General features: G+C 46.8%; 1 protein-coding gene across 1 annotated transcript in view; it reads left to right on the top strand.

The window, feature by feature from the left end:
• Nucleotides 1–16,888, top strand: part of HMCN2 (hemicentin 2) — a 491,624-nt gene that overhangs the window by 104,541 nt on the left and 370,195 nt on the right. The window contains exon 10 of the mRNA XM_063936681.1: nt 4,964–5,085. Within this exon, the coding sequence (XP_063792751.1) occupies nt 4,964–5,085 (122 nt within the window). The remainder of the gene's footprint in view (nt 1–4,963; nt 5,086–16,888) is intronic.

Genomic DNA, 16,888 nt, shown 5'->3' with positions numbered 1-16,888 from the left:
CAAAGAAGTTATTGGCTTTATACCCTTTCCCGCCAGAGGTTAGGGCGCGCTGTGAAACACCTCCTAGGGTGGACAAGGCGCTCACACGCTTATCAAAACAAGTGGCGTTACCCTCTCCTGAGACGGCCGCACTTAAAGATCCAGCAGATAGGAGGATGGAAAATATCCAAAAAAGTATATACACACATACAGGTGTTATACTACGACCAGCTATAGCGACAGCCTGGATGTGCAGTGCTGGGGTAGCTTGGTCAGAGTCCCTGATTGAAAATATTGATACCCTGGACAGGGACAATGTTTTACTGTCTTTAGAGCAAATAAAGGATGCATTTCTTTATATGCGTGATGCACAGAGGGATATCTGCACACTGGCATCACGGGTAAGTGCTATGTCCATTTCGGCCAGAAGAAGTTTATGGACGCGACAGTGGTCAGGCGATGCGGACTCAAAACGGCATATGGAAGTTTTGCCGTATAAAGGGGAGGAGTTATTTGGTGTCGGTCTATCGGATTTGGTGGCCACGGCTACAGCCGGGAAATCCACCTTTTTACCTCAAGTCACTCCCCAACAGAAAAAGACACCGACTTTTCAACCGCAGCCCTTTCGTTCCTTTAAAAACAAGAGAGCAAAGGGATATTCATATCTGCCACGAGGCAGAGGAAGGGGGAAGAGACAGCAACAGGCAGCTCCTTCCCAGGAACAGAAGCCCTCCCCCGCTTCTACAAAAGCCTCAGCATGACGCTGGGGCTTCTCAAGCGGACTCGGGGGCGGTGGGGGGTCGTCTCAAGAATTTCAGCGCGCAGTGGGCTCACTCGCAGGTAGATCCCTGGATCCTGCAGATAATATCTCAGGGGTACAGGTTGGAACTAGAGACGGATCCACCTCGCCGTTTCCTGAAGTCTGCTTTACCAACGTCCCCCTCCGACAGGGTGACGGTCTTGGAAGCCATTCACAAGCTGTACTCTCAGCAGGTGATAGTCAAGGTACCCCTTTTACAACAAGGAAAGGGGTATTATTCCACTCTATTTGTGGTACCGAAGCCGGATGGCTCGGTAAGACCTATTCTAAATCTGAAATCCTTGAACCTGTACATAAAGAAGTTCAAGTTCAAGATGGAGTCACTCAGAGCAGTGATAGCGAACCTGGAAGAAGGGGACTTTATGGTATCCTTGGACATCAAGGATGCGTATCTCCACGTTCCAATTTACCCCTCACACCAGGGGTACCTCAGGTTCGTCGTACAGAACTGTCACTATCAGTTTCAGACGCTGCCGTTCGGATTGTCCACGGCACCTCGGGTCTTTACCAAGGTAATGGCCGAGATGATGATTCTTCTTCGAAGAAAAGGCGTATTAATTATCCCATACTTGGACGATCTCCTAATAAGGGCAAGGTCCAGAGAACAGCTAGAGATGGGATTAGCACTGTCTCAAGAAGTGCTAAAACAGCACGGGTGGATTCTGAATATTCCAAAATCCCAGTTAATTCCGACAACACGTCTGCTGTTCCTAGGGATGATTCTGGACACGGTTCAGAAAAAGGTTTTTCTCCCGGAAGAAAAAGCCAAGGAGTTATCCGAGCTTGTCAGGAACCTCCTAAAACCAGGAAAGGTGTCTGTACATCAATGCACAAGAGTCCTGGGAAAAATGGTAGCTTCTTACGAAGCAATTCCATTCGGCAGATTCCACGCAAGAATTTTCCAGAGGGATCTGTTGGACAAATGGTCAGGGTCGCATCTTCAGATGCACCAGCGGATAACCCTGTCTCCAAGGACAAGGGTATCTCTTCTGTGGTGGTTGCAGAGTGCTCATCTATTGGAGGGCCGCAGATTCGGCATACAGGATTGGATCCTGGTGACCACGGACGCCAGCCTGAGAGGCTGGGGAGCAGTCACACAAGGAAGAAACTTCCAGGGCGTGTGGTCGAGCCTGGAAACGTCTCTTCACATAAACATTCTGGAACTAAGAGCAATCTACAATGCTCTAAGCCAGGCAGAACCTCTGCTTCAAGGAAAACCGGTGTTGATCCAGTCGGACAACATCACGGCAGTCGCCCATGTGAACAGACAGGGCGGCACAAGAAGCAGGAGTGCAATGGCAGAAGCTGCAAGGATTCTTCGCTGGGCAGAGAATCATGTGATAGCACTGTCAGCAGTGTTCATCCCGGGAGTGGACAACTGGGAAGCAGACTTCCTCAGCAGACACGACCTTCACCCGGGAGAGTGGGGACTTCATCCAGAAGTTTTCCACATGCTGGTAACCCGTTGGGAAAGACCAATGGTGGACATGATGGCGTCTCGCCTCAACAAAAAACTGGACAGGTATTGCGCCAGGTCAAGAGATCCGCAGGCAATAGCTGTGGACGCGCTGGTAACGCCTTGGGTGTACCAGTCGGTGTATGTGTTTCCTCCTCTTCCTCTCATACCAAAAGTATTGAGAATTATACGGCAAAGAGGCGTAAGAACGATACTAGTGGTTCCGGATTGGCCAAGAAGGACTTGGTACCCGGAACTTCAAGAGATGATCACGGAAGATCCGTGGCCTCTACCTCTGAGAAGGCACTTGCTTCAGCAGGGTCCCTGTCTGTTTCAAGACTTACCGCGGCTGCGTTTGACGGCATGGCGGTTGAACGCCGGATCCTAAAGGAAAAAGGCATTCCGGAAGAAGTCATTCCTACCTTGATTAAAGCAAGGAAGGAAGTAACCGCGCAACATTATCACCGCATTTGGCGAAAATATGTTGCGTGGTGCGAGGATCGGAGTGCTCCGACGGAGGAATTTCAACTGGGTCGATTCCTACATTTCCTGCAATCAGGATTGTCTATGGGTCTCAAATTGGGATCTATTAAGGTTCAAATTTCGGCCCTGTCGATTTTCTTCCAAAAAGAATTGGCTTCAGTTCCTGAAGTCCAGACTTTTGTTAAGGGAGTGCTGCATATACAGCCCCCTGTGGTGCCTCCAGTGGCACCGTGGGATCTCAATGTTGTTTTGGACTTTCTCAAATCTCATTGGTTTGAACCACTAAAAACTGTGGATTTGAAATATCTCACATGGAAAGTGACCATGCTACTAGCCCTGGCTTCGGCCAGGAGAGTGTCAGAACTGGCAGCTTTATCTTACAAAAGCCCATATCTGATTTTCCATTCGGACAGGGCAGAACTGCGGACTCGTCCGCATTTTCTCCCTAAGGTGGTGTCAGCATTTCATCTGAACCAACCTATTGTAGTGCCTGCGGCTACAAGCGACTTGGAGGACTCCAAGTTGTTGGACGTTGTCAGAGCTTTAAAAATATACATTTCAAGGACAGCTGGAGTCAGGAAATCTGACTCGCTGTTTATACTATATGCTCCCAACAAGTTGGGCGCTCCTGCGTCTAAGCAGACTATTGCTCGCTGGATTTGTAGTACGATTCAGCTTGCACATTCTGTGGCAGGCCTGCCACAGCCAAAATCGGTAAAAGCCCACTCCACAAGGAAGGTGGGTTCTTCTTGGGCGGCTGCCCGAGGGGTCTCGGCATTACAACTCTGCCGAGCGGCTACGTGGTCGGGGGAGAACACGTTTGTAAAATTCTACAAATTTGATACCCTGGCTAAGGAGGACCTGGAGTTCTCTCATTCGGTGCTGCAGAGTCATCCGCACTCTCCCGCCCGTTTGGGAGCTTTGGTATAATCCCCATGGTCCTTTCAGGAACCCCAGCATCCACTAGGACGATAGAGAAAATAAGAATTTACTTACCGATAATTCTATTTCTCGGAGTCCGTAGTGGATGCTGGGCGCCCATCCCAAGTGCGGATTATCTGCATTACTTGTACATAGTTACAAAAATCGGGTTATTATTGTTGTGAGCCATCTTTTCAGAGGCTCCGCTGTTATCATACTGTTAACTGGGTTTAGATCACAGGTTGTACGGTGTGATTGGTGTGGCTGGTATGAGTCTTACCCGGGATTCATAAATCCTTCCTTATTGTGTACGCTCGTCCGGGCACAGTACCTAACTGAGGCTTGGAGGAGGGTCATAGGGGGAGGAGCCAGTACACACCACCTGATCGTAAAGCTTTACTTTTTGTGCCCTGTCTCCTGCGGAGCCGCTATTCCCCATGGTCCTTTCAGGAACCCCAGCATCCACTACGGACTCCGAGAAATAGAATTATCGGTAAGTAAATTCTTATTTTTCATTGGATTACGCACATATACATATTATATCCAAGTAGAAGGAAAGATATTGGATGCGTATTTGAACTAAAATGTATTTTAAAATAAAGCATTTCTGTATTATTTACTTATTTATTAATATAATGGTGACTTAGTGATCCTTTACCAGTATACGTGGACCAAGGAGGTGACCAGGAAGAGTACTTTCTCAGAAGAGGGTGGGGTGGTGTTCTCTGGGAAGGAAGCCACATTAGTTTTGACACTAGCCACTTTCATTCTCCAATGCTTGCACCGGTGAGTCTCCCTGTGTTAGTGGAAAGCAGGGCCGAAATTACTAATGCAGGCGCTATCGTAGGATTTAAGTGGGGTATGGCCTGATTTTTAAATTATTTATTTATTAGAGCATACATTTTGGATGGATGCTCTATGGCTGGAATCAAGTGAATAGTTATACTATAGTGTTTATTAATATTAGTAGTAATAATAATAATAATGATAAATAGTAATCATAATTTAATCATATGAAAGTTTTTTTTTCACATTTTAATACAATTACAGTGAGATTCAAACACATTTCTCTTTTTGTCTGGGTAGATTCAGGTGATACCAACTGATTGTATGCAAGTGCCACAATGCTCTAAATAAGTTGAATAGAGCTTTTTTGACCACGCTGTACTTTATATAGGGAAGTAAGCTTGGGGTAAAATATATCCTATACTCACACGCAATAACGGGGGAATTTAACTGTCCCAATAATATTCCTGTGCTGCTGATTTTTCCATGGTTGACACTGTACAATACTGTTTCTCTAGAGAACCCTCCAATGCTACCTATGAGATCCCGTCTGCTTTGGCTCGGCATGAAGGAATGTACCAGTGTATGGCCATCAGTAACGCTGGGGCAGGGTATGCTCAAGCGCAGGTGTCCGTGGCAGGTAAGAGCTTCTCTAAATGGCATTTGATCACTGCAGCACATTCTGCGGTTCATGCAGAAGTGGCCGGAATTGCATTTCATTCATTCAGTTGCATTAATCACAAGTGCAAAATGTACTCTGGAAAAAAAGGAACATGTTGTTTAGCCTGCAGACCTGGTTATAAACGCAAGACTCGTCCAGCTTGTCAAGGGTATCATCCGTGCCTGGCTTATGCTGGGTACACACTGGCAGATATGTTGGCCAATCAATTGATTGGCCAATATATCTTTTGCTGATCTGCAGGTGTGTACAAGCAGATATATTGGCGCATCTTTCTGTGTGTATAATGGTGCCCATATACTAACATAACATAACATAACATAACAACCACCATCGGCAGATATATCTGCAGATCAATTGAACTCAATTGAGACTCTGCCTCCCCTGTCTGCACGTCCCTGCTCGGCACATCCTAAATCTGCCCCACCTGCAGTACTGCATGGTTTTAGCAAGTTACTCAGGGGACGATTCAGACCTGATCGCTAGGCTGCGTTTTCTCACAGCCTGCGATCGGATCTGAACTGCGCATGCGTATGCACCGCAATGTGCAGGTGCAATGGACCACAGCAACGGGGATCGCCGGTCAGCGACGGGATGGTGCGAAAATTCCGAACGCATCGGCGATCGCAAGGAGATTGACAGGAAGAGGGCATTTGTGGGTGGCAACTGACCGTTTTCAAGGAGTGTCTGGAAAAACGCAGGCGTGTCCAAGCTTTGGAAGGGAGGGTGTGTGACGTCAAATCCGGTCCCGTACAGGCTGAAGTGATCGCAGCGGCTGAGTAAGTCCTGGGCTGCGTAGAGACTGCACAAAATCTGTTTGTGCATCTCTGCTACACATGTGATCGCACACTTGCACAGCTAAAATTCACTCCCCATGTAGGCGGCGACTATCTGATCGCAGGGCTGCAAAAATCACTGCCTAGCTATCAGGTCTGAATTACCCCCCTTACTCTTTTTGCTTTTTTTGCTTTACTCCCTACTGAAGCCCTCAGTCTCAGAAATGTATTTGACATGTATTGGGCATTCCTGGAAGGTGGGTATTCTGACACACGGAGTGTCACAGGCATGTCACATGACTGGCTACAAACTCAGAGGCTTAGTCGCTCACATTGGAGGCAATACTCTGATGGAGAATCTGCCACTAACATGGGGCAGGTGCAAGTTCTAATGGTGCTACTACTAGCATTACCATGAAGAGCCTGATTCAGAGGCAGCGTGTGCTTGGCTGAGGAGAAAAGCTGCTTCTGCCAGGTAAGGGGGAGGAGAGGGGAGTGGTGGTGTACCTGTGCCCCTCCAGCAGACCCGAGTCTGGGTAATTAGTACACCCCCCCTTCCTCCTCCCCCCCCCTTAGCACCACTGGGCATTATGCTGTTTGTTATTCAGTTGTCCAGTGTTTTTTTGTACTGCGTATGTGTCCCTGTGATTACTAGTTTCTGGATGATAACAGGGGGGTGGCTATCCAGATGCAGGCATGTCGCAGGTGTGTTGCGGCCAGTGACTGCATCCAAAGACGCAGTAGCCAGCGACTGCATCCAAAGAAGCACCAATGACCATATTCTGACAGACATTCTAAGCAACCATAGGGTTGCTCTTATGTCCGATGGTGTGACGGATGTGCGACCGATGCTGCAACGTTTTACGCAAAGCAGCGGATTAGAGACACGGATGGTGGGCTTCTGTAGAATGAAACAGTTGCGCCGGGCTTAGCGGCCACCTCTGAATAAGTCGTGACTATTGCAAAAGATGCTACAGTGATTCCAGCGGTGTGCGACTCTGAATCAGCCCCTGAGTGTATATAGTCCACCCACCGCTTCACGTTGGACAATGTGGCAGATCCGGCATCTGGTGACCCTGGTCTGATGTGCTTTCTTTTTTTTTTTTTAATAAAAGTTTTTTATTGAAGCATCATCATGTCAATTTAACAACATTGTGGTGAAACATTACAACGTTTTTGAAAGATGGTCTATCATCATACAGTGCCACATACATCACATTGTCATGTTATCAGTAAATAAAACGTTTTCGTATCAATGTTGTAAAACATATTCTTATTCGTCAAATCACATTAATTGAGAATGAAAGTCAAATTAAACTTAATGTATGTGGATGCCTGCCGTGTCACCAGAGCCCCACCTTTCCTCCCCGTCCTTCCCCCGGGCACTTCAAGTTTTACGCATAACCAAAATGCCCCATTTGAGATTTGACATTAACTAAGTGTAATGTCACAGGAGAATTGGAGGGTCATTAGCGACCATCTGAGACATATACCAAACTGTGTCCTTGAAGCTATTGTGAATTTGGGTCCTTAACGGAAGTGACAAAGTAGCTATATATGTCTCCCATGTTAGAAAGAACCTCTCAACTTTATTTTCTCTATCCAGTATCACCTCCACCCACTGCATCCTAAATAGGTAGTGTAATTTGGCTTTAAAAAGTGCCAACAGTGGCTGAGAGGATTGTAGCCAGGTTTGTAGGATGGTTTTGCAGGCCGCTGCTCCTATAGCCAGCAGGAGCCTTTTGCCCCCATGTGATGTATGAGTATTGGGAGGAAGCATACCAAACAGGGCCCATTCAGGTGTCATGGGGATGTAACTGATCAGGCTGTCGGTAGCATATTTCCTGACCTGAGTCCAAAAACCTCGGATTACGGGGCAATCCCAAAGACAGTGGAATAAATCTGCTGAGTTAGCTCCACACTTGTAACAGTTGGAGTTTGATGAATTACCTATTAAGAAACTCCTGTTAGGGGACAAGTAGGCTCTGTGCAGTATATTTAGAAACATAGTGATATATGGAGAGTAAGGCAATAGTGCACATGCTCTGGTATGTGAGCGAAGTATATCATTTGATGATGTGTTTGGGAGTCGTGAAAGCCAAGGAGCTAAGTTCGTGGAAGATTTGTCTGGTATAAACACTTGCCGTATGCAATTGTACGTTAAGGATATGGCTTTTTGTGTCAAGCTTTGACTTTGGAGTAGTATGTCTAGTGGGTTGTTCCAGTCCAACATTGTGAAGGGACGTATAATGGAGCTAATGTAGTGTTGGGCCTGTAAAAATGCAATAGGGTGAGCCGCCATCCATGGATGGCGTTCCCCAGCATCCTGGAACGTGGAAGGCCTCTTTGCCGACGTAGAGACCAAATCCCTCACAGTCCTCACACCCTGTGTCTGCCAACTAACAAATGGGTGGGAAGCCTGTCCATTCTGAAATTCAGGATTATCTACAAAGGTGAGAAAAAGAGATTTGTATGCATTTAATCCAAATTTGTGTCTTAGTACATGCCAGGTTTTCCTAGTGTGCCAAAGCAATGGGTTATCCCGTATTTCCTGTGAGATTTCGCAGTCATGTACATGAAGGAAACTTGTGAGATTAGTTCCTTCCAAGAATTCCCTTTCTAGTGATGTGTTCGCATAAAGATCCCGGCCGATTAGCCAATCTTTAATATATCTAGTATGAGCTGCATATGAGTATAATTGGACATCAGGAAAGTTTATCCCCCCATTATGTTTCATCTGTTGTAATTTGTTTAGCCCTATCCTTGGATGTTTTCCCTTCCAAATAAATTGTCTAAAACTACGATTAATCGACTTTTCGTCTTTGTTCGAGATCACATAGGGAAGTGCCTGTATTAAGAACATTAATTTTGGGAATGAAATCATTTTAATCAGGTTTGCTCTGCCTAAGTATGACAACCACAGTCCCTTCCACCCGTCCAATTCTGTTGCTATAGAGCGAATAACATTGGAGAAGTTGAGACTGTAGAGGAGAAAAGGGTTGTGTGAGATTTTAACCCCCAGGTAAGTAAAGTGTTGATGTGACCACATTATTGGGATGGTGGATTTAAAAGAAACTCGAGAGGAGGGAGTTCCAAGACGAAGCGCCACCGATTTAGACGTATTGACTTCGAAGCCGGACACCTGTCCATACTTAGTTAGAAGAGAGAATATCCTATCCAGGGATTTTGCTGGATCCCCAACAAACAACAAAATGTCATCCGCGAAAGCGGTCAACTTTATTTCTTTTTGACCAATTTGGATCCCCTTAAAGTAATCTCCATCTTGAAGAAGTCTAAGTAATGGGTCTATAGCTAAATTGAATAAAATAGGGGAAAGGGGGCAACCCTGTCTTGTACCCCTAGACATCACTATGGTGTTGCTACTGTATCCATTTATTAGTAGGGAGGTGGAGGGATTTGTATAGATGTATTTTATAAGGTTAATGAACATTGGGTCAAATTGCCGTGCGTTAAGAGTTCCAAACAAATGTGGCCATAACACAGTGTCGAATGCTTTGGTCGTATCCAGGTTTAAGAGAATATTTTGGGTATGTGGTTCTCCATGAGATTTTACCACCGCTGCTATCGCTGTTCGAATTCCTTTAACTAGGTGTTTTTGTCGTACAAATCCCAACTGATGGTCAGTGAGAATCTGCGGAAGCAGCAACTGGAGTCTATCCGCCATAATTTTGGTTAGTATTTTAATGTCCGTATTGAGTAGCGTAATTGGTCTATATGAATCAATTTGCTGGGGATCACGCTGTGGTTTGGGGATCAGGATTGTGTGTGAGTCATTGAAATGGGGAAAAATTGTGTTATTGTGTAGAATTTCATTAAACAATTCCCCTAAAGCAGGTGCTATGTGTCCCTGAAGTATTTTGTAATATTCGTTGGATAGTCCATCTGGGCCTGGTGATTTATGTAATTTTAATTTCGAAATAGCATTAGTTATTTCTTCAAGAGTGATATCTTGTTTGAATACTTCATTTTGTGAGCTGGACAATTTGGGAAGATTTGCTTCAGACAAGATATTTTCATGTAATGTCTGATCAAATGGACGTGCATCGTACAAATTAGAAAAGTATGTTTCAAAGTGTGTTAGGATACGTGAGGTTGTTGTATCAATGGAAGACGAGTTCGGATCTTTAATGGCGGTGATCAATCGCTTTGGGGCGCTCAATTTGGACATGGTGGCTAACAGTCGTCCAGTTTTGTTGCCCCACCGAAAGTATTTAGATTTTGAAAAAGTCAAGTCGCGCTGTGCCTGGGACAGCAGAAAGTCATCTAACATCTGTCTTGCCTGTGTGTATTCTTGTCTGTTTTCTGGAGAAGGGGAATCTATGTATGTTCGCAAAGCAGCCGCTAATGAGGCATGAAGAACTTGATATTGCGCGGAGACTTTTTTTTTTCGTTTGGAGATATACTCCATTATGCTCCCTCTCATAGTAGCCTTAGATGCTCCCCAGAATATAGTTGGTTTCTCCCAATAGTCTATGTTGTCGTCAGTGAAAGTCATCCAGCTATTTGTTAGGAAAAGACGGAAGTCTTCCGAATTGTATAGATAAGTCGGGAATCTCCAGGGCCTAAAGTTCCCAGCTGACGAAGATCTAGTAAGATGAAGTGTAATTGGGGCATGGTCAGAGACCAGGATATTGTGGATGTCAGCTTTTAAAACACGCGACACCAAGGGATCAGCTATGAGAAAGGAGTCTATTCTAGACCATGAGCCATGTACTGCTGAAAAAAAGGTAAAGGAATGATCGGTAGGGTTAAAGAGTCTCCAAATGTCGCTAAGTTGTAATGTTGTCTTGAGGAAATGTCTTTGTGTGTAAGAGGCTGACGAAGGATTCTGTGGGACTGGCTGTTTGTCAATGTTTGGGTCATCTACCGAATTAAAGTCACCCGCAAGTATTAGGAGACCATTTTGTCGTTGCGCCAGGGTTTGAGCTAAAGATTGTAAAAACTCAGAAGTTGATACATTTGGTGCATAGATATTAACTAGTGTATAATTTGTTCCCCATATGATTACGTCTAAGATTATAAATCTTCCTTCTGAGTCGAGTACCGAATTAGTGATAGAGTATTGAACATCTTTTTGAAATAGGATCGACACTCCCCTAGTTTTATTGCGATATTTAGATGAGACGCACTCGCCCAACCATGGAGCCCGCAGTGTCGATTCGCTTCCCGTCTCCCAATGGGTCTCCTGCAGAAAAATAATTTCTGGATGAAATTTACGTAGGTGGTTCACCACTCTCCTTCTCTTAATGGGAGAGTTGAGGCCTCCCACGTTCCAGGATATTAGCTTCAGAGGGGCAGGGGTATTCAAAGAAGGGATAGGTTGAGGGTTAGATTGCATTATCCAACACCCATTTTGGGAAACCTTCTTGCCATGTGGTATGTGCGTGTTGGAAAGACCCCTCCGTCCCAGCCATCGGAAGGGGTCGGGTATCTAGGGGGACAGGGGGAGGGTGTAGGCCCCGGCAGCTTCGACTTAACATACAAACAATGCTTCAATTCACATTTTCTAAATTTTCCATAACTAAACATTTTAAGAGTAGTCAATACGTTTAAAGTATTGACACCCATGAACATATACCACAAAAAAATGAGGGATATAAGAACAAAAACATAATCAAAATCAAACATCTTATCATCTCGAGTAGCCTTGTAGTATCTGCTGGCATTATTTCTTGACGTACATGGTTGGGTCAACTATTTTATATTTAGCGATTAGGTGGACCCTCTGTATGGAATACCTTGTCAAAATGTGTTTTGGCCAATTTCGGGTCAGAGAAAAATACGTCGCGGCCATTATCTTGCACCCGCAATTTAGCCGGGTACAATAGTTGGAATCGTGTACCGCTGTCATGGAGTAGTTTGCATATTTCTCCAAATTCTTTCCTTTTTTGGGAAACAGAGGCCGAAAAATCCTGGAAGATTAGAATCTTTGACCCATTTACCTCTAACCTTGAGATTTTGCGATAAGCACCCAGAGTTGCCTCTTTCATACGGTAGTCTAAATATTTGGCTATAACAGGCCTTGGTCTAGCCGCGGACTCGGGTCTTTCTGGTCCCAATCTGTGTGCCCGTTCAATATGTGCTAGAAAAGGGGAATCGTGGGTACCCAATTCTTTGGGGAGGTCAACTGTGAGGAACTCAAGCAGTTTAGGGCCCTTAACTGTTTCGGGGATGCCAATGAAACGAAGATTACTTCGTCGATGGCGATTTTCCATATCATCAACCTTAGATTGGAGGTTTTGGATGGAGGAGGTCTGGGTATCTACTAGTCGTTGTAGTGAGTCTACACGGTCCTCCGAATCACTGGTCCGTTGCTCCAAGGAAGCGATACGGGTAGTATTGGTATCTATTTTAGCCAAGGCTGCATCGAATGCAGTTTGTAAGGTTTCCAGTTTTTTATCAATTAATGGCATGATAATTTTCGAGATTTCCTGGGCCGTTTCTATGGCCGAGGGAGCTCTGGGGACCGGAGTGGGAGAGGAGGGGGCGCTTAAAGAATCATCCTCTTCCGAATTGTGCACTGGGGAGGAAGGAGCAGTAGCTCTTCCTTGGTTATTTTTGGATTTCCCCGTCCTTGTGTTCGTAGAGGATTGGTGGGATTTTTGGGAATTTGTTCTATTATAGTATTTGTCCATTTTTCTCTATCTCTGTCACTAATTGCTGTTAGATTGGGCAAAAAGAGTATCTGCCTTTGCAGTAGATGTTCGCAGGTTTGAAAAGGACTACTCGAAAGGTAGGATCTGGCCTACATGCTATTTAAAGGATATATTAAGTAGGAGAAACACAAAAAAAAAAAAAAAAAAAAGAAAAAGAAAAACTCTTAGTGGAAGAACTCTAAGACTGTAAGGTCACACTGCTGTTATGTTATGTTTCAAACTTAGTCAGGTAGTGTACACTGCTATTTGTCAGAGTGGCACCAGGTGTCGTTGTTACCTAAACTGCGTGCTCTATCTATATATGCTATTTGGTCACTTTTATGGCATTTCTCCAATTCAAGCATACATTTTTAACATCAGCCTATAGTAAATCAATGAGTGGCTTGCCTGAATTCTTAGAATGCTAGGTACACAGAAAAATAGATTGTATACAGTCTCCCAAAAAGTATTATCCGCATACAACAGTTGAGTCACCACCTACTGGTGATCTGAGCGAAAAGGTTATTCACTTGTGCATCACTTGTGTGCAGGCTTGAAAAAGATCCTTCAAAAAATTAAGTTAAACCTATATGTCTAATGAAAGATATATTGAGCCAGAAATACCTCCCAATGTTAAAACAATAAGACTGTGAAATCACACTGTGGTTGTGTTATGTTTCAAGATCAATCAGGCAATGTACCCTGCTATTTGTCTGGGAGGCACTGGATGTCACCGTTACCTAAGCCATGTGTATCACCTGCTCATCCTATATAAAAAGTTTCCAAGCACCAATATAGTTCAAACCTGCAACCATACTAGATACTCGTAGTGATATGATGAGTGGATTGTTGAAGCAGGCCACTCTATAGGTCAAAACAGGACTGCCTGCTGTGCGAAGGATACACTGAGTGAGAAATAGCCCTTAATGGAAAAGCAGTAACACTGTGCAATCACACCGCAGTTGTGTTGTGTTTCAATCTGAATTAAGTGATATGCACAGCTATACGTCAAAAGGACACTAGATGTCACTGTTATATAAACTATATGCACTATCTGCACAACCTATAAAGCAAACTCTATAGCACAAGTAGGGCCAAAGGCCTAACAATCACACTAGCTCCGGTGCACAGTTGTGCCATCAAAGCTTGAGTTTGTGTCCAGATTCTGTAATGTGTCCCGTGGTAGCAATGCACACCATCCAGAGACCTTAGAGGAAAGGGCAGCAGGGAGGGAAAATAGAATGTATGGTAGGGGGGTACAGGGTGGGGTAAGGGAAACACAATAGGTGGGGAGGCTCAAAGAAATGGGGAAGTTAAAGAAAGGGTGTTAGATGAGAGAGTGGGGATAAACAGACAATATTAGTACCCTGCAGGGGGGGAGATGCGGCCAGGTGATCAGGGTCCGTCTTGCATCCAGCTGCACTGCTCCCTGAGTTCCAGCGGTACGAGTCCGGAGAATAATTCAGACTGGGGTCCGGATAAAGGTGTGCAGCCTCCCTCCTCCGCTTCAGCACGCCAACAGTCCTAGGACCGCCATGAAGATCCGCCTGCAGGGCCACCAGCACGATACATCCAGAGATCCCGGAGGCCACCTCTCATCCGCCACAGGTTCCACTGCTGTTTCACAGGGCCGCCGGGACAGAGCCGCTCCGTCAGCTCCTTCTTGCGTGAAGTTAGTTCCGGGGCAGCGTGGTGAACAGCTCCGGCGTCGTCCCCGGCCTAGGCCTCCAGCTTCTCCAACCACGCCACACGGCACCACGGGGGCAAGAAACGGGTCGCACAGCACCCGCCGACGTGTGCACCTGTAGGTCTGGGCTCCGATGCAGGTGAGTCTCGGGTAGAAGGTCTGGCAAGCGGGGATAAGCGGCCCAGAGGGAGATAATCACCCAGCGCAGTCACGTCGTGTCCCCGGCAAGGCAGCGCTCTTGTCACGGCGGCACACCGATACAGGCACCCCTCTACTGTTGTGTCCTCAGCAGTCCACTCCGAGCCTCGGCGGCAGTAGGGCAGGGCAAAAGATGCAGCAGCTCCCCTTCAAGTAGCACCGCGACGTCCGGCGTCACGCCACGCCACTGGGTGTTGGGGAAGCCTGATTCACTGCAGGCTCGACTCCGGTGGCAATTCGGCTCCAAAGTTCCCGATTTTTGGCTCCACTGGAACAGCGGGGTCTCCTCTTTTCTCTTGGGGAGGATATATCCCCTATTCAGCAATATTGTGGAGGGATGCAGTCGGATTATAGAGAGGGGGAACGGAGCTGGTCTAAAATGCGGCCATCCAGATGCACCGCCCACCGGAAGTCCTGATGTGCTTTCTAATGTTCTATTGCTAAGGAAATGTGATTTTTAATGCACGCAGGTAACATGGCTACAGCGCAGCACACAGGTATCATGGCTACAGTGCAGCACACAGGTAACATGGCTACAGCGCAGCACATAGGTATCATGGCTACAGCGCAGCACACAGGTATCATGGCTACAGTGCAGCACACAGGTAACATGGCTACAGCGCAGCACATAGGTATCATGGCTACAGCGCATCACACAGGTATCATGGCTACAGCGCAGCACACAGGTAACATGGCTACAGCGCAGCACACAGGTAACATGGCTACAGCGCAGCACACAGGTATCATGGCTACAGTGCAGCACGCAGGTAACATGGCTACAGCGCAGCACACAGGTAACATGGCTACAGCGCAGCACACAGGTATCATGGCTACAGCGCAGCACACAGGTAACATGGATACAGTGCAGCACACAGGTAACATGGCTACAGTGCAGCACGCAGGTAACATGGCTACAGTGCAGCACGCAGGTAACATGGCTACAGCGCAGCACACAGGTAACATGGCTACAGCGCAGCACACAGGTAACATGGCTACAGCGCTGCACACAGGTATCATGGCTACAGTGCAGCACACAGGTAACATGGCTACAGCGCAGCACATAGGTATCATGGCTACAGCGCAGCACACAGGTAACATGGCTACAGCGCAGCACACAGGTATCATGGCTACAGCGCAGCACACAGGTAACATGGCTACAGCGCAGCACACAGGTAACATGGCTACAGCGCTGCACACAGGTATCATGGCTACAGTGCAGCACACAGGTAACATGGCTACAGCGCAGCACATAGGTATCATGGCTACAGCGCAGCACACAGGTAACATGGCTACAGCGCAGCACACAGGTATCATGGCTACAGCGCAGCACGCAGGTAACATGGCTACAGCGCAGCACACAGGTAACATGGCTACAGCGCTGCACACAGGTATCATGGCTACAGCGCAGCACACAGGTAACATGGCTACAGCGCAGCACACAGGTAACATGGCTACAGCGCTGCACACAGGTATCATGGCTACAGTGCAGCACACAGGTAACATGGCTACAGCGCAGCACATAGGTATCATGGCTACAGCGCAGCACACAGGTAACATGGCTACAGCGCAGCACACAGGTATCATGGCTACAGTGCAGCACGCAGGTAACATGGCTACAGTGCAGCACGCAGGTAACATGGCTACAGCGCAGCACGCAGGTAACATGGCTACAGCGCAGCACACAGGTAACATGGCTACAGCGCTGCACACAGGTATCATGGCTACAGTGCAGCACACAGGTAACATGGCTACAGCGCAGCACATAGGTATCATGGCTACAGCGCAGCACACAGGTAACATGGCTACAGCGCAGCACACAGGTATCATGGCTACAGCGCAGCACACAGGTAACATGGCTACAGCGCAGCACACAGGTAACATGGCTACAGCGCTGCACACAGGTATCATGGCTACAGTGCAGCACACAGGTAACATGGCTACAGCGCAGCACATAGGTATCATGGCTACAGCGCAGCACACAGGTAACATGGCTACAGCGCAGCACACAGGTATCATGGCTACAGCGCAGCACGCAGGTAACATGGCTACAGCGCAGCACACAGGTAACATGGCTACAGCGCTGCACACAGGTATCATGGCTACAGCGCAGCACACAGGTAACATGGCTACAGCGCAGCACATAGGTATCATGGGTACAGGGCAGCACACAGGTAACATGGCTACAGCGCAGCACACAGGTATAATGGCTATAGCGCAGCACACAGGTAACATGGATACAGCGCAGCACACAGGTAACATGGCTACAGTGCAGCACACAGGTAACATGGCTACAGCGCAGCACACAGGTAACATGGTTACAGCGCAGCACACAGGTAACATGGCTACAGCGCAGCACACAGGTATCATGGCTACAGCGCAGCACACAGGTATCATGGCTACAGCGCAGCGCACAGGTATCATGGCTACAGTGCAGCACACAGGTATCA

This window comes from Pseudophryne corroboree, chromosome 8 (assembly GCF_028390025.1).
Source record: "Pseudophryne corroboree isolate aPseCor3 chromosome 8, aPseCor3.hap2, whole genome shotgun sequence".
NCBI lineage: Eukaryota > Metazoa > Chordata > Amphibia > Anura > Myobatrachidae > Pseudophryne > Pseudophryne corroboree.
Note: the sequence above shows the minus strand (reverse complement) of the source record. Positions and strands in the feature narration are given on the sequence as shown.